This window comes from Eubalaena glacialis, chromosome 1 (assembly GCF_028564815.1).
Source record: "Eubalaena glacialis isolate mEubGla1 chromosome 1, mEubGla1.1.hap2.+ XY, whole genome shotgun sequence".
Classification (NCBI taxonomy): Eukaryota; Metazoa; Chordata; class Mammalia; order Artiodactyla; family Balaenidae; genus Eubalaena; species Eubalaena glacialis.
In genome coordinates, this window is record NC_083716.1 from 60494852 (window position 1) to 60513176 (window position 18325).

At 40.4% G+C, this 18325-nt stretch overlaps 2 protein-coding genes across 2 annotated transcripts in view; one reads left to right on the forward strand and one right to left on the reverse strand.

Moving 5' to 3' along the window:
• KAT6B (lysine acetyltransferase 6B) overlaps nt 1–18325 on the reverse strand; it is a 169966-nt gene that overhangs the window by 98209 nt on the left and 53432 nt on the right.
• On the forward strand, nt 10991–12537 carry LOC133095559 (heterogeneous nuclear ribonucleoprotein A3). Its single transcript, XM_061197222.1, has one exon. The coding sequence runs from the start codon at nt 11021–11023 to the stop codon at nt 12155–12157; it is 1137 nt and encodes a 378-aa protein (XP_061053205.1). The 5' UTR covers nt 10991–11020; the 3' UTR covers nt 12158–12537.

The window sequence follows — 18325 nt, forward strand, 5'->3', positions numbered from 1 at the left end:
TTTTAAGACCCAGATCAAATGTCCTTTCTTCTGAAAAGGCCGCCTCAACACTATCACCCCATGAGTTAGTATTAATTCTCTCCTCTTATTCAGATAGTACAAAGGCCTTTTATAGAAGGTACTACATTATGTTCATCACTTGTATATGGTGTCTACCTCATGAGACCTAGAAGGTAAGGGCCATATCTTTTCCATTCTTTTATCTCCCTACCCCCAAGCACCAATCTTAGTGCTTAAGACATAGTGAGTATCCAAAACTGTTTGCTAAGGTGATGAAAGAAAGAATGAGGAAGTGTAACAGACTGGAGGAGACAAAGAAGAAACAACAACTAAAGGCAATGTGGGATCCCAGATTGGATCCTGAGACAAAAAAATACAGTAGGTGAAAAACTGGTGAAACTCAAATAAGGACTGTAGTTTAGTTTAATAGTACTGTACCAATAAACTTCTGGTTTTGATAATCATACTACAGCTATGTAAGTGGTTAACATTAGGGGATGCTGGGTAAAGGGTATATACAAACTCTACTATTTTTGTAACTTTTCTGTATTATTTTCAAAATAATTTCTTTAAAGTGCTTGCTGGATTGAGTTATTTTATCAAATTGTAGAAACATCACAAAGAAATGTTCAGTTTTATACAAAGTGTTCAGATATACAAAGTAAATAAATAATGGGATAGGTCAAAGGAACCATTACCAGATCTACACTATCTGAATTTTTACCAAGAATGAATTCATATACACATGTATCAAGTATAATTAAAAAACAAAGCCAAGCAAATAAAGTATATGAAAACTACAAAGCAAATTTAATATATCTGCAAATATGTCTATGGCCAGCACAGTCAATAAAGATACTGGACTCTGAGCCACTTCTATAAGCATTCCCTGGATAACGTGGAACTTGGTGATATACAGAAGAATATGGAAATCAAACTACATGAAATCCAGTACTACTGTGCAGATATTTCATTCTGACTCATCACTGCACATGAAACCAAGCTCTATATAAAAGCACTGTGCCATGCTAGAGAATACAATAGGAAACTATGTCCCTGATAAAACTGTTGAGATTGTAAAAATACAAATGTGAGAAGGTCAGTTTAACTTAGAGAAAAATGAGAATTATCAAAGAAAGCACCAATTCAACAAAACATTTAGAACTATAGATATAAGTGAAAATGCAAACGGATCTACAAGACACATTACCATTAAGGCATTATGATATCTCGCAGGGTCACTACAATGGCAACACCAGTATAAAAAAATTATACATTTTACATATCACCAAGCAATGTAAGTGAATTTTAAATCACCTTTGGAATACCGATAACAGTGGCAATGGGCAGCAATATTGGAGCGCGGTGTATTTGAATTGATCTGCCAGCACATGTAACCTTTAAATTATTTTCAATTTAAGACAAAGGTAACTAGATAATTCTTTATCTGAAAGACTGGTGACAAGAAAGGAAACAGTCTTTCATTCTACAGATATTCACTGCAACTTAGTATGTGCCAGGCACTGTGGTAGTACTGGGGACACAGAAAGATACAGTTCCTGCCTTATTGGGGTTTATAATGAGACAGCACTAATAAATGTGATGATGTTATGTGAGAGAGAAACAGGAGGCAATGGAAGCTCAGAGCCTGGTCAGGGAAGGCCTCCCAGATACCTTACATTGACCCTGAGGTCTAAAGGATGAGTGAGAGTTGGCTAGACAAAGAGAGTGAAGGTGGGAAGTGGGGTTCTTGGCAGGTAAGGCGCCTTACATGAAGGAAGATCTGGAAGCACATGGAGCATGGCAGATCAAGGAAGTGAGGAGAATTCAGAATGCCAGAATGTACAGTGGGATGCGGTAGTATATGCATTTATCAGCCCATAGCATGATTTTCAAAAACACAGAGAGACTTATAAGGATGTTTTTCTTAAGCTACATATAGTACTGGTTTATCATTATGATTATCACTACTTTTGCCGAAGTAAGAACAGGTTTTAATGAAAAGCTGTATTTCAAAGACGTTTGCTTTGCTTTTAAGGAAACTGCATAAACTAGACTTTGAAAACAAAGCAGAATATGTCAACAGGGGGAAAAAGATCAATTTGCACTAAGGGTACACTAGAATCATAACCTAACTATTCAGGCCTTTTAAATTGTTGAATTCAAAAAAAGATGGCTCATTATTAAAGAAATTCCTAATTTCTTCAGCCAGCTACTTTGAAAAAGTTACCAAGTCTGGCTGAAGTCCCTTACTCATAAGATCCTAAAATTTTCCAGAAGAAATAAATTGCTTTAACCTTGGCAGTAAATAATAATTAAATGTGATAAATACTGAATTAACCAAATCCAAATTAGTTCTACACATCTAATATCAAGAAAATTATGTTGAAAGCTACCCACATAACAATTCTTCAATTTAAAAAGAATTCATTTAAATAATAAACCTGACTGAATTTTATTTCTCATTTTTTGTGAGAACAGCATCTGCTTTCTGTCACAGGTCTTTTAATTTCTGGGTTAATTAATTATATGTTGAGAAAGCACAGTGATAGACTGTATGAAGAAAATGCTACAGACTTGCTAAATAAATAACACGTAAAGTTCATGCTGGGCTTGAGGACAGGTCTACTGTACTGGCCTAAGAGAACTGGGTAACAGGAGACTCAGGCACTGGGCGCAGCCCTCTGGCAGGAAAGGCCTGGGTGATCTCCGCAGGTCAGCTTGCTTCCTGTCTCTGAATGTATTGATAGATCTGTTAGCGGGACTCGGGCATACAAGTTTTCTTCCACCTTTGTGCACTCTCTGAAAGGGGCAAATTTCTAAAATACAAGTTGTTGCTCGACTAACGTCAGGTAATGTGCTTCTGCAGCAAGACCCAAGTCTATTTCAATCCTTGTGAATTCTAGAAGCAATTAACATCATGTGAATATTTTGAAATCTATTTCGAAGTTTAGGTGGGGGGTGCTTGACTTCAGATTTCCCTAACAAAAGTTATCTGCAGAGTTTCCACCGAATAGCTTGTGACACCAAACTTCTCCTTCCAACCACCTGCCTACCCCCTTCCCTCTCTTTACACCCTCAAATGCAAGTAACACTTCACATGACACTTATCTCCGGGATTATCATATAACTACCGTTTATGGTTAGAGCCATTTTTTTTGCACTTGACTGAACAACCCAATCAATAGCAACAAGGACACCCTGCTGTCAAAAGCAGATGCTGCTCCAGCTGCTGGCTCCCCTGGGGCCAATGCTGGGGCACCATGTTGGAGAGTCCTGCCAGGTCTGCCCCATGTGCCATGATCACTCTGCTCCATCACACACACACAGACATAGACATCAGGTAGAGCACTAACTCACATGGGTCATTAATGAACTTGACTGTAATTAGGCAACGCTACAGGCCAATATATCATAGCCTCCTTTGTAATTCCAAAAGCCTAAAAATTAGACATGGCTGCCCATACTATAAACTGCAATCATATCTGTGATAACTGACAAAAAGAGGGAGAAATAAGAGAAAGCAAATGCTCATATAATAAATAACCTTTCTACAATACAGGCAGAGAGCTAAATACAAGATACATGGCTGAGCTGCGTTAACATACTCACAATATGGGAAATGATATACCTGAATGACTAATAGAAAACCTACTGAAAGTTAGGATTCCTCCTCCAACCCTATCCTCTTCAACCTTTATCTATCACACATATATATGCAAAACAGTTGAGTAACATGCCCAAACAGCCTAGAAATTAGGATATTTGAAGGCTGAACTCAATAGCTACTGAAGACACGATTAGAAGGAAACCAGTTTAGAAATCCTTTGTAATATAAAAGGGAATATAATTTTACAAAATAGAATCTGCTTTTAAAAAAGTAATCATGGGACCTTCCTGGTGGCCCAGTGGTTAAGAATCCGCCTGCCAATGCAGGGGACATGGGTTCAAGCCCTGGTCTGGGAAGATTCCACATGTCGCGGAGCAACTAAGTCCGTGCACCACAACTACTGAGCCTGTGTTCTAGAGCCTGTGAGCCACAACTACTGAGCCCACGTGCCGCAACAACTGAAGCCCGTGCACCTAGATCCCGTGCTCCACAACTAGAGAAGCCACTGCAATGAAAAGCCCGTGCACTGCAACTAAGAGTAGCCCCCGCTTGCCACAACTAGAGAAAGCACTCATGCAGCAACGAAGACCCAACGCAGCCTAAATAAATAAATAAATAAATAAAAATTAAAAATCATGATGAGAAGAAAGACAGGGAATGCATCAAGAGAAAATGACATGGTTCTATAAAAATGGCATGGAACAGCAGGTGGACTAAGTTCTAAAGTAAGTGAAGACAGTTAAAAATTATGTTCAATCAACTTAAAAAAATATGTTCACACATGCACACAAGTCTCACACACATATATGTTGTCATTTAAGAGCATGAATCCCAGAGGAATGCAAACATTGTTTATCAAATATCTTGACACATATCCTACTCCGCCAGGCTACCCACAGTAAAGAAAAATAAAGTTGTTTTGAAGATTTTAGAGGAAAGATGCTTTACATAATAAAGTACCAATCTCAAAATATATTTTAAAAACATATTCTTTCAGGAATGAAGAAAAATACCCAAGATCCTCTATCAAGAATCAAAGGAAAGGATCTTGAAAATGGCAAAGGGGAGGCTAGACAAGACAAACAGCTCAAGCCCAAGATCAGGGAAGAAATGCTAACAGAGGACCTAGCTTCTGTATGTATGTGTATTTACTCCCTGCCTTCATCCATAAAAGATGAGTGTTGATATCTGTTTTATACAAGTTCAAGTTTCCAGGTCTCAGCAAACTTCCTCTTAAACCCGAGAGGACTTACCAGGGAGGTAGCAGACCTGCAGTCAATTAAGTTTTTAAAGTCAAGGAGAGTGGCTGAGATGCCAGAAGTCTGAATATGAGCAAATGCCAACAACAACAAAGTTAAGGATGAAAATTCAGAAAATAACAGGCAAGAAAATACTGCACTCACTCTCAGCAAAAAACTTTAGAAAAAATTAAACAGATTATTTCTGCGTACCCAGAAGTAAAGTATCAATATCTTTAAACGCCAGGATGGAGTTACTTAGGCACTAAACCTCAAAAACTAAGCTCAATTCTCCTCTTAATAAGGCAGGTGACAAATTATTTTCAAGCTATAATTATGGAGAAGAGAGAAAAATAAGTGTAAGGCAGTTAGGTGAATTCACTAACTGACTGAAAGACTAAAATATAAATAACCAAAGTAGACTGATTAGTAAAGCAATGACAATGGGAGGGAGGTCTCCCTTTGCCCTATCCTACTCAATAAATACATAACCTCAATAAAGCAGGAGTAAAACAGTGAGAACGTGAGGAAAGATGAGATAGCTGAATTCAAAAGCATAATAACCTCCCCCCTCAAAGTAGTTTGGGATCTAAGTGCTTTGGGGTGGGGCTTGGAAGCTGGGCCCTCTGTTCATCCTGTAAGGACTACAACTGCTCCATGAAATTTCCTTTGAAATAAGAACAGGTAAAGAACACTAAGCACACATGAAATATGAAGAAAAACCTTAAGAAATTTAAGCCTGCTGTAGAACTCAAGCTGGTCCAAACTTAAGTCAGAAAGTACCTTTTGCCATAGAACCCCCTCCTCATCAGAAGGCCAGTATCCATGCAGAACCCAAGAGAGCTAAGGGGAAGATGCACACAGCCACGAGGGGGAGGAGGTGAGCCAGGAGCTTTCGCACAAAGCAGGGGGATTACCCAGAAGGATGTGGGAGTCTAGTTTTGGTGTAACGCTAACCCAAATCTGAGCAGTTCCACCTGGTATCTAGCCAATAAAGAGCTAGACAGGGAATAATTCTCCTGCGCAATCAAGAGGATAAACTCTAAAACTGATTTTAGGGAACAGGCTTGGCCTCGTTTACGTATTAATAAGGCCAAGATGACGACCTTTACTATTACTTTTCAGATGTCTCATGTCCCCACTACTGACTGCCCCCCGCCAACCTCTTCATATATATATTGTGGATATTGTGATTAAGAAACCTTGGTTCACGGGTTGCAGGGCAGAAGTTGAGACACAGATGTAGAGAACAAACGTATGGACACCAAGGGGGGAAAACTGCGGTGGGGTGGGGATGGTGGTGTGCTGAACTGGGCGATTGGGATTGACATGTGTACAGTGATGTGTATAAAATTGATGACTGATTAAAAAAAAAAATAGCATTGATTAAAAAAAAAAAAAGAAACCTTGGTTCAGAGTGCAAAAAGGAGAGAAGTTGGGGAAGAATTCGCAGTTGATTTGGGGACGAGGAGCCAAGGCAGAATCTGAGCTGCAGTGGGTCAAAACCCTGCGGTCTCCCAGAGTAAGGATAAACGTAAATAATAAAAAATATATAAAAGGAAAAAAGGGACTATGAACTTATAATTTAAGTGATAGGAGGTTATTTAAACTAGTAGAATATATAAACTGAAAAAAAAAGCAGAGAATCAGGAGGACTATATTGGATTGACCCACATAAAATTGCCATTTTCATAGATCCAAAAAAGTCCAGTATCAGCAATTTTATAAGGTTCAAATGAATAACTTACACAGTGCTTTGCACTGAAAAATTCAGTGTAACTACACTGGACAGCACCAGAATGAAGAGAAGTTTCAGACTCAGTGTGGAGGATGCACCTCTGACAGAGCAAATGGAGTGTGCAAACAAACAGATCAGGGTAACCCCCCTCAAGAGATTTCTGTATTGGGTGGTCCCTAAAGTCCCTTCTGAATATTCTGAAAGTTCTTGCCCACTTAGTCTAAGCAATTTCTGGTGAGTTTAAGACAGGTGGATTTGAAAGGAATGTACCCTGAAAAGAGAATGGGACGAGAGAAATTCAGGAAGGCAAGTAAATGACCATTTCCACCATGTTCAGCCCACTCTCTGCAGAACCGAGTGATCATCCTGCCTTGACCACAGTGAAATCTCAACAAACACTGCAGGCAGGGGGAAAAAATGAGCCCTATAAACAAGTGCTTGCTATAAATTTAAAGGAAGGATTTAGCACCAGTAAAATGCAGAACAGGGTCTGGAAGGTAAGGCTTCACTGAGCTAAAGGGACTTAAACTGCAGAACTGTGCCTTAGGTAGTAGTTAGGGACACAGAATGGAGAGCATTCCAGGGGCTGAAGCCCAAGAAGCAGCCCAGCAGAGCCAGAAACAATGAATTTGAACAGAGTCTGGGGTGATGAGTCAGAGAAAGTGGGTTGAGGCCAAGACTAGGGACAAGGACCATCTTGATTGCCAAGCTCAGGTTGACACTGTAAGTTTGTTCACTATAGTCTTTTTTTTTTTTAATTAATTAATTAATTTATTTTTTGCTGTGTTGGGTCTTCTTTTCTGTGCGAGGGCTTTCTGTAGTTGTGGCAAGTGGGGGCCACTCTTCATCGCGGTGCGCGGGCCTCTCACCATCGCGGCCTCTCTTGTTGTGGAGCACAGGCTCCAGACGCGCAGGCTCAGTAGTTGTGGCTCACAGGCCTAGTTGCTCCGCGGCATGTGGGATCTTCCCAGACCAGGGCTCGAACCCGTGTCCCCTGCATTAGCAGGCAGATTATCAACCGCTGCGCCACCAGGGAAGCCCTCACTATAGTCTTTTAAGTATAGTTTATAGACAAAATGGAAGACTGAAATAATAAGTGAAGGGATAGTTCATGTCTTCATGCACATGTTTGAAGTATCACCATGTTTAGGATCCAGACAAAGAAAAAAGCAAAAACATGTTTTGATTAATCAGTTGCTGCTTCATTTTTCTTTCAGGTCAGATTTTGCTACATTTTACTCTTAATGGTTTACAAGCCATATTAAAAATGTCTTGTTATTTTTATTACATCAATTTTTCTATACACTTCTATCACAAATGTTATTAGCCCATGTTTACCTTGCATTTCCTCTCTAATGAAAACACCCACCTCAGCTCAAATGTGAGAAAAGCAGTAACAGCAAACATTTTGGGGGCGTTTACCAGCAAGGCAGTGGCATTTCAAGGGGCTGAATGGAAGGAGTGGTCCACCCGGGGTACAGGCAACAGGGGGTACACCTTGTCTGTAGAGAATTTAAAAACAGTAATAAACTGACTACAGTCAGTCTGCTGCTTATTATCACTTTGCACTGGCAATTCTAAACAATTCTGACTCTTCCCTGTTGGGGCTGATGCCTCCCATCTCAGCCATCTCTCCTTGGTCTACCGTCAGTACTAGTGCTCGGCATCACATGAAGTGTTTTACACGAACTCTCCTTTAACCCTCATTTTACAGACAGGAAAAGAGAGGCTCGGGAGACTGAGGTAAATGGGAGCATGAGGATTTACCCCAGGCAGCCTGATTACCAGGGCTGCATGTTTAACCTACAAGCTACTACCACTCAGGGAAAATGAGCAAAAGACAGGAGAAACCCCCAGTTTCTCCAGCATTCATTTTAATGAACAATGACATCTATGTTTATTTAGGTACTGTCAAAATTGCCATAATAGAATTTTTTTTCTGAATTGCTTTAATTTTAGACTGTGCCTTTTACTGGAAGTCATCACATTGAGAGAATGTAGAATGTAAATAAGCAAGAAACAATGTACTTGCATTTCTTCAATGGTTAATAATTTAACTATGTAAACAACTCATTTCCTCTCCTCAGTTTCTCCATCTATTAAGTAGAATGTTAAGTTACAGTCCTCAAAAGTTCAATGAGGGCAGAATTTCTCTAATAATATAAAATCTTTAGACCATAAAACTACAAAGAGGGACTTCCCTGGTGGCGCAGTGGTTAAGAATCCGCCTGCCAATGCAGGCAGGGGACACAGGGGTTCGAGCCCTGGTCCGGGAAGATCCCACATGCCGCGGAGCAACTAAGCCTGTGCGCCACAACTACTGAGCCTGCGAGCCACAACGACTGAAGCCTGCACACCCTAGAGCCCGCGTGCCACAACTACTGAGCCCACATGCTGCAACCACTGAAGCCCACGTGCCTAGAGACTGTGCTCTGCAACAAGAGAAGCCACCGCAATGAGAAGCCTGCGCACCGCAAAGAAGAGTGGCCCCCGCTCACCGCAACTAGAGAAAACCCCACGCGCAGCAACGAAGACCCAACACAGCCCCAAAACAAAACAAAACAAACAAACAAAAACTACCAAGAGAGGTCACTGTTGTCAGGACCTTGGAAATTACAGTGAAGACATCTTCCCTCATGCCATCCCCCAACTACTGAAAGGGAAAAGATAAGAGAAATTGCCTTCACAAATTTAAACTTAAAAATCAATACATACTGAATATGAATAGAACCATGTAGTAGCTTTAGAGATGCAAAAACAGCTTCCAAGCCCAGACTTCCAAACACTGGATGTATTAACACAACTAAAGAAGAAAGTGACAGACAGCAGGTAGTCAGTCAGCAATGTATGCAGAGACTAAGGCAGTGGTAGGCAGAATTCTAGGATGGCCTCCTAGTGTATACATCCTCTATAATTCCCTTCCCTTGAGTGTGGGCAGGACCATGAATATTACGGGTTTCACCCCCTATAATTAGGTTAAGTTATATGACCAAGGTAAGGAAATTTTGCAGATGTAATTAAGGCCCCAAATCCATTGGTTCTCAAGTCCATCAAGACGGAGACCATCTAGGGTGAACCTGATAATCAGATGGAGGCTTTTCAAAGGATCAGAGATTGTAAGTCTATAAAAGATTCTCAAAGTGACCTTGAAGAAGCAAAAAGCTATGTTGTGGAGAAGGACATGTGGCAGGGCAGCCTCTAGGAGCAAAGGGCTTCAGTCCTACAACCACAAGGACCTGAACTCTGCCCACAGCCAGTGAGCGTGGATGAGGAACCCAACTTTCGGAAGAGATCACAGCCCCAGCCAACATCATGATTTTGGCCTGGTGAGACCCTGAGCAGAGGACCCAACTAATCCATGCCAGGACTCCTGACCCATGGAAACTGTGAGATAACAAATATGTTGTTTTAAGCTGCTAAATTGTGGTGATTTGTTAACACAGCAATTGAAAACTAATAGAGTGAGTCTCCAGATAAGTTGGCAGCATCCATCTAAACACTGTCCAGGACACAGGCATCCCTGTTGTGAGACAGAAAAACTATAATCATCTACTCTTCAGGTTAGATGCCATGCTCACTAATACAAGCTTGGCTTCCTACACAGGTCTGCCTTCAGGGACATAATATAAACCAACCATTCAAAAGGAGTATCCTGGTCCCTGGGACAATTACTTCTTCGGCAAATAAACAGATAAACATACTAGCCCCCTGACTTCATACATCACTTCTTTAGCTAGGCTAATGTGAGTCTGTGTGAGAGAGAGCTCTGCCCTTGATAGGCAGAGAAAATCAAAATAAAATTTGACAAAGCTAAGAATCAGCAAGACCCTGGGCTGTATTAGTTCTCTATTGCCACAAACAGTGGATTAAGACAACACCCATTTATTAGTTCACAGTTCTGTAGGTCAGAAGTCCAGGCAGGCTGGACTGGACTGGGTTCTCTGCTTAAGGTGTCACAGAGTCAAAACGAAGGTGTTGGCCAGGCAGGGCTCCCATCTGGAGCCTCTTGGGAATAACCCACTTCCAAGCTAATTTAGGTTGCTGGCAGAATTCAGTTCCTAGTGGTTCTAGAACTGAGGTCCCCATTTCTTTGTTGGCTGTCAGCTGGGGGCCACACTCAGCTTCTAGAAGCGACACACGTTCTGCAGCACATAGTCCCCTCCATCTTCAAAGCCAGCAAAACACAATTAATCAAATCCTACTCAAGCTTCAAATCTCTATTTCTTCTCATCGGCCAGAGCAAGCTCTGTTTTTAATGGGCTTGTGTGATTATATTAGCCCACCTGGATCCTGCCCACTTTCACCGTGCAAGGTAATATAATCATGGGAATGCTAGCTCAACACATTCACAGGTTGCACCCATGCTCAAGGAGAGGGGATTATTCAAAGGGCAAGGGTCGAACTCGAGTTGGAAGAGGCGAGTTCGGTCTCAAAATGGAGGTAAAACCGCCGCCCGGTCGCCCCCAGCCCGACTCCGGCCGTCGCCGCCGCCGCCGGGGGGAGGAGGGCCATGATCCAAAGGAACCAGAACAGTTGAGAAAACTGTTTATTGGTGGTCTGAGCTTTGAAACTACAGATGATAGCTTAAGAGAACATTTTGAGAAATGGGGCACACTTACAGATTGTGTGGTGATGAGAGACCCCCAAACAAAACGTTCCAGGGGCTTTGGTTTTGTGACTTACTCTTGTGTTGAAGAGGTGGATGCAGCAATGTGTGCTCGACCACACAAGGTTGATGGGCGTGTAGTGGAACCAAAGAGAGCTGTTTCTAGAGAGGATTCTGTAAAGCCTGGTGCCCATCTAACAGTGAAGAAAATTTTTGTTGGTGGTATTAAAGAAGATACAGAAGAATATAATTTGAGAGACTACTTTGAAAAGTATGGCAAGATTGAAACCATAGAAGTTATGGAAGACAGGCAGAGTGGAAAAAAGAGAGGATTTGCTTTTGTAACTTTTGATGATCATGATACAGTTGATAAAATTGTTGTTCAGAAATACCACACTATTAATGGGCATAATTGTGAAGTGAAAAAGGCCCTTTCTAAACAAGAGATGCAATCTGCTGGATCACAAAGAGGTCGTGGAGGTGGATCTGGCAACTTTATGGGTCGTGGAGGAAACTTTGGAGGTGGTGGAGGTAACTTTGGCCGTGGTGGAAACTTTGGTGGAAGAGGAGGCTATGGTGGTGGGGGTGGTGGCAGCAGAGGTAGTTATGGAGGAGGTGATGGTGGATATAACGGATTTGGAGGCGACGGTGGTAACTATGGCGGTGGTCCTGGTTACAGTAGTAGAGGAGGCTATGGTGGTGGTGGACCAGGATATGGAAACCAAGGTGGTGGATATGGTGGCGGTGGTGGAGGATATGATGGTTACAATGAAGGAGGAAATTTTGGAGGTAACTATGGTGGTGGTGGGAGCTATAATGATTTTGGAAATTATAGTGGACAACAGCAATCAAATTATGGACCCATGAAGGGGGGAAGTTTTGGTGGAAGAAGCTCGGGAAGTCCCTATGGTGGTGGTTATGGATCTGGTGGTGGAAGTGGTGGATATGGTAGCAGAAGGTTCTAAAAACTCAGAAGAAAAGGGCTACAGTTCTTAGCAGGAGAGAGAGCGAGGAGTTGTCAGGAAAGCTGCAGGTTACTTTGAGACAGTCGTCCCAAATGCATTAGAGGAACTGTAAAAATCTGCCACAGAAGGAACGATGATCCATAGTCAGAAAAGTTACTGCAGCTTAAACAGGAAACCCTTCTTGTTCAGGACTGTCATAGCCACAGTTTGCAAAAAGTGCAGCTATTGATTAATGCAATGTAGTGTCAATTAGATGTACATTCCTGAGGTCTTTTATCTGTTGTAGCTTTGTCTTTTTCTTTTTCTTTTCATTACATCAGGTATATTGCCCTGTAAATTGTGGTAGTGGTACCAGGAATAAAAAATTAAGGAATTTTTAACTTTTCAAAAAAAAAAAAAACAACAAAGGGCAAGGGTCATTGGGAGTCATTCTTAGCATTCTGCCTACCACACTGGACCACAGCAAACCCAAAAGAAAATGAATGCCACCCTGGAAGGGCTCCTAAAAAAGAACTAGCTAGCTTCTACAGAAGACTCAAAATTCCCATTAGTTTTAAAGCAATTAGTATATTTCCCTATTCCTTTTCCATATTCCTAGCATATTAGCATATATACGTGTATTGATACTTTTATTCCTCTGAGCTGGAACTTTATCAGTATATTTTGAGCACACACATAAATTAAGTTTAACAAAAACTAAGCAAAAAGCACAGATCAAATACTTACTGGACATCTATTTAATATGAGGCACTGGCTTAAGCACTGTGAAAGATGGAAATATATACAAGTTAACTCTTCTCGAACGGATTGATAAATAATGCAAGTCAAAGAGAAGATAATATAAAATGATTAATGATGCCACACTTAATATCAGTCAGAAGGCCAAGAATTAATAAAATATTCACACCAAACTGCACAGCTTTTAATACAAGTCTCACAGCCTGAGTATTCCTACAAATGTCACTGTAGTACATATGAAGACCTTTAAAATATTACCAATATGATTCTAAATTGGGGGGGGGTGTTTAATGTATATTCAGTTTTTAATGTGTAAACAAGAAAAAATATGAGAGGAAATATACCAAAGTGGTTATTAGCTATTTGAATAGTGGGAATCACAGGAGATTTTAACTGCATTTTTATTAATTTTTAATTTTTCTCATTTTTTTCCCAATAAGCATGTAACAGCACTTTCATAACCAGAAAAAAAAATATATGTATATTTATATGTGCATTTATATTGGGCAAGTCTTGGTATTTGGTCCAAACAAACTTTCTTTCAAGCCAAAACCGATACTGTGGATACCCCTTGCTCTAGAAAACACAGTAGCTTTGACACAGCACCCGACTATCTGGAATCTGAATAAGGAAACAAACTTGTTAACAGCAGGAACCAGAGCTGAAAGGATACAAGAGAGCTGAAACTAACAGGGGCCACAACAAATCGGTGGCTTGAGAGAAAAGAAATGCTGAGTAAACAAGAAGCTATGGGGTGGAGAAAAAGATGGAAAGAGGGTGAGGAAACCAGCAGGTGAGAGTGGAGAGCAGAGCCCGTGACATGCAGAGGAAGGCAACAACACAGAGACCAGAGGGAATGGGTGGGCAGACAGATGGGAAGATGGAAGGACGGACAAACAGATGGACAGAGAGCCATAGCTAGCATCCGCTTCTCCTAGGGCTCCTTTGATTTCTGAGAATTTTCCAGCCCCCTTGGCTGGAATCTTTTTTTTGTTTGTTTGTTTTTTTGATGTGGACCAATTTTAAAGTCTTTATTGAATTTGTTTAAATATTGCTTCTGTTTTATTTTTCATTTTTTTCATTCTTTTATTTTTTGGCTGCAAGGCATGTGGGATCTCAGCTCCCCTACCAGGGATCGAACCTGCACCCCCTGCATTGGAAGGCAAAGTCTTAGCCACTGGACTGCCAGGAAAGTCCCTGGAATCTTTTTTTTTTTTTTTTTTTTAACATCTTTATTGGAGTATAATTGCGTTACATTGTGTGTTACCTGGAATCATTTTTAATAAATGATTTTTCATTCCTTTCAACCAAAATGAGCCCAACTAAAATTACATTAAAAACATTACTTCTGTAAGGCTAAAAATTAAAACAAAAGACCAGTTCTTAAAGGTCTTTTAAAAGACAATTTCTTAATTTAGACTTTTTGGGCTTCTTCAAATCTAGCTCCTCCCCAAAGCTGGTGAGAACGTGGGAATCTCTGGCCCTCCTCATCCACAGCACTCACAAACACAATAATCCCAGCCAAAAGAGGATTTGCCTATTAGCCACGCTATCTCCACCAAGACAGCAGCCTTATTAAATTACAACCGTTTGAACAAGGTCAAGCACTCAGAGTTTAATTCAAAGTGTTTCCAGGTATAATACTGTCAGGTCAACTTAAACAAGCCAACAGAGGCTTGGAGCCTGATTAAATATTAAAACAGAATCTTTCACATCTGTTTTTACCCAAGGATGAAATTACTGTACATCACTTCCACCAGCTCATTAATACACTACACACACGTCTTGCCTCAAAGGTTACAGGAATATCAATGCTTCAGAGGCCTGCAGTGAAACCTGCCCACACAGCCAGAAGTGAGGTCACTGCATACTTCACAGGACGTCAATATTTCTTTATAAAATGTGAGAGATAATCAGTTAGACATAGACACATTTTAAATTAAAGGATGAAAATCTCCATGAAGTTAAGCCAGTTGCTTTTGATCTGAACCTTTTAATCATTCATTCAGTTGGCTTTGATAGGTAACTTGACGGCACACGTTGAGCAAAAATTTTGATTCAACAGTAATTATTTTATAAAATGGAGGGCTGTCACATCCAAATAGATGGCCATGGTGATTATATTTTTTAACTTACAAAAGCACAAATATAAAAGATACATATAAATATTTCAAAGAACAAACACTTGGGACACTCAAAATATATACTTTCATGGTGCATTAGGTAAAAGAGTAGTTGAAGATCTGCTACTTTAAAAACTATAACAGGGAATGACACCTGGACCAACTGTCTAGAATTACTCAGAGTATTCCCCTGCGTTTAACACCCCCATACCTGAACCCGCTGAACAATTTAAAAACTGTTTTGCAGTCCTATGTCATAGACTATGATAGCTATTATTTATGCTGCTGTGCACATTTCCACTCTCTCCTCTTCCTCTGGTACATCACTCCCTTTCTTCTGGGGAACCCATTTCCACTTCTGGTCCTGGAGAACTGTCAATCATAGTGTCCTCGCCCCTACTCACATGGATGGGGACATCCTCCAAACCACAGTCCCCAGGCCTCCAGTGACAGTAGCTAGTCTAAGGGGCGGGCACACGCTTCAGGAAGGCTGTTTCTATATATGTGCTGGGAGAGAAAAGTCTCTGGGGGCTGGAACTGCTCACCTGGCAAGATGTATGAGTGGCCATTTTCCCATCTCCAAGGAGAGCGCCTATAGGCACAGCAAGCCCATATACAGAGGGAGCAGAGCTCGAGATGCAGAGAAACAGCCCTGAACACATCCTCTGAGCAACAGAAGCCAATTGAGCCTAATCCGTCTCATCTAATGTTTTGAACATTAGCTGTCTCCAGACAATATTAACATTAGTGAATGCCAGATTTACCTGTGTTTAGATATTAGCAGTAAGATAATAGAAAAAAGCTATTCTGACCAAGACGCAGCTAAACTCACACTTCCTCTAGGAAATCCTACTGATCTTTTTCTTTTCTGAAGTTCTACAGAACTTCACCTTCTACAACATTACCTACAGATGTTTATCTTGCACTGTTTTCTTACTGTTTCATCTGTGTAATTAATTTAAAGTTTTAAATCTCGTTGCTATATATTAAAAAGAATATAAAGGCTGCTTAAATCTAAGATATTTTAAGTTTGACTAGGATAAGGATGATAAATTCTAGCTATGTAATGCACATCTGGCCAAAACTAACGACGCTGGTATTGATGTGTGACTTGTGGAGTCTGTTTCATTACAACATTGCCATACCTCATATATTCAGGTTTCTTTTCAAGAAAAGAGACTATCACTCATTTTCTCAAGAGTGGAGGTCAACTTCACACCCAAAGAACAGTGGTGACAGTGCAGAGACCCTAAGTGATAAAACGTTTGCAATCCAACTTACACGCTTCAGGTGAAGAATTATTCAAGAACTATTTGTTGGATTACGGAGTTTTTAAAAATCCATTTAGAATGGTGATATATTATCTAACCTTTCATAGAAATAGCGGTTGCTTCCATAAATATATGAAAAACATTTCCTTTCTTTGGACTAATTGACTATAAATAAAAGAATGATTTGGGAGATGAAAAATCAAAGATTCATTTTTTTTCCCCAAAGATATAATCACATTGGAAAATGAAGGTGACTATCAGCAGAGAACTGCTGTATGCTTCTTTTTTCTGCCACTGCACAGTATTAAACAGCACGTCAGTGGGGAAAATGGGGAAACCATGGGATGTGGACCAGGAGACCCAAGCTCGAGTTCTTGCTCCGTCACTGACTGGCCATGAAAAAGATAGGACATACAAAGCACAAAACTTCTCTTGAACCTGTTTTCTTAGTTGTTCAAGGACAGTAATGCCTGCCTTACCCACCGTCTAAGTGGGCAGTAAAGACCCAATGAGATGAAGTTTAAAAAATAAATAAAATAGCATCACCTGAAAGCAATTCACAAATATAAGTTGCTGTCTAGAGAAAATAAATTAGTTCATATCATGTGCTATGTGCAAACATGATCTTAATCCTCTTCCAATTTATAAATGAGAAAACAAAGCTTTGTCAAAGAGGTTAAACCTAACTTGTGCAAAGTCATAGAGCGGGTACAAGAAGCAGGTCAGACAACAGCCCCCATTCTTCCCGTCACGACCCTGCCTCCAGTGACTTCAGAACAAGGAGGCTACATACCTTGACTCGAGAGGATCCAAATTCTAGGTGGCTTCACCTAGTTTACAAATGCATTTCATGTGTGTTGAGAGGATGAACGTTCTATAAGAAGCACTTTGCTGTTGTTCTTTTTTACTAAACAAACATACAGTTTATTATTAACAAAGAAAAGGTCCAGCAAATACACATAAGGACCTACTGTGTTTAGTTGAACAAACTAATTTGAAAGTGTCTGTTTGTCTTCTGTGCTTGGTATGGTTAAAATTCTAATTTAATATGGCAAAAATATCTGCAACTGAATTACATGAATTTCCTATGGAGTTTTCAAGTTCTAAGAAACATAATAACCCCCAAATTTTCAATTTGCAAAGCCTAAAAAGCAACATAGATCCCTGTTTATAGGTACACAGTGTTCATTTACTGAATGTAAACCATGAGGAATACATTTAAATTTTTAATAGAATGTATTTTTTATAGAAAAGCTGAAATTTCTTGACTAGTAATTTAAATCATGATGCAAGCTAAAATCATTTAAAAATCAAGACCGTCTTGGATGAAGTTCACTGCTAAGACACAAAATAGATGCTGGTCTCATCTCTTATATTCTGTAGGATGCAAGCAGCACGCCTTGTGAGAGGTAACAGAAAAAAGAAAGTCTCCGGCTAGTGGTGACTTACTGGATTTTCACTGCCCACAGGCTTAATGGAAGTAAAAGGAACTGACCAGCCTATTGGGACTGAAGATAAGAGGTCTGTCTGTGGGACACCACAGTGGGGAGGGGAGCTGCAGTACCACGGCCACTGGACTTGGGCCACCACTCTAGGCACGCTGCTCTCAGTGTTGTCAGGTGCGGGTGAGGAGCAGGGGAGGCGGATGGGCTCACCGGGGTGCGCGCCGGAGCGTGTGCCTGTGCCTGACCTTGTTTCAAGGGTGGGGAAGGATGCAGTGAAACCAGAAGGTTAGGCAGCAGGATTACAATAAAAACACTTGAAGACTTACGAAACAAGGCTTTTCGAAATCCTAAACCATTAAATTTAAACACCAGTCGTTAATAAACCATAAAGTAATTTAAGAGAAAATAGAATTTTAATACGGCACAATCTTACATCACACACAAACTCACACTGGAACAATATAATCGAGCAGAGTAAACCATACTAAATGTAAAATCAATAAATTCTTTTTTGATTGTTGAACCCTCCCCCCAATCAGCACCACCACCAAAGAAAAGACTATAAGGAACTTAACAGAAGGAAATTAATCA

Bases quoted from the DNA above. Each gene is read 5' to 3' on its own strand.
- LOC133095559 (XM_061197222.1), top strand. From the start codon at position 11,021: ATGGAGGTAAAACCGCCGCCCGGTCGCCCCCAGCCCGACTCCGGCCGT.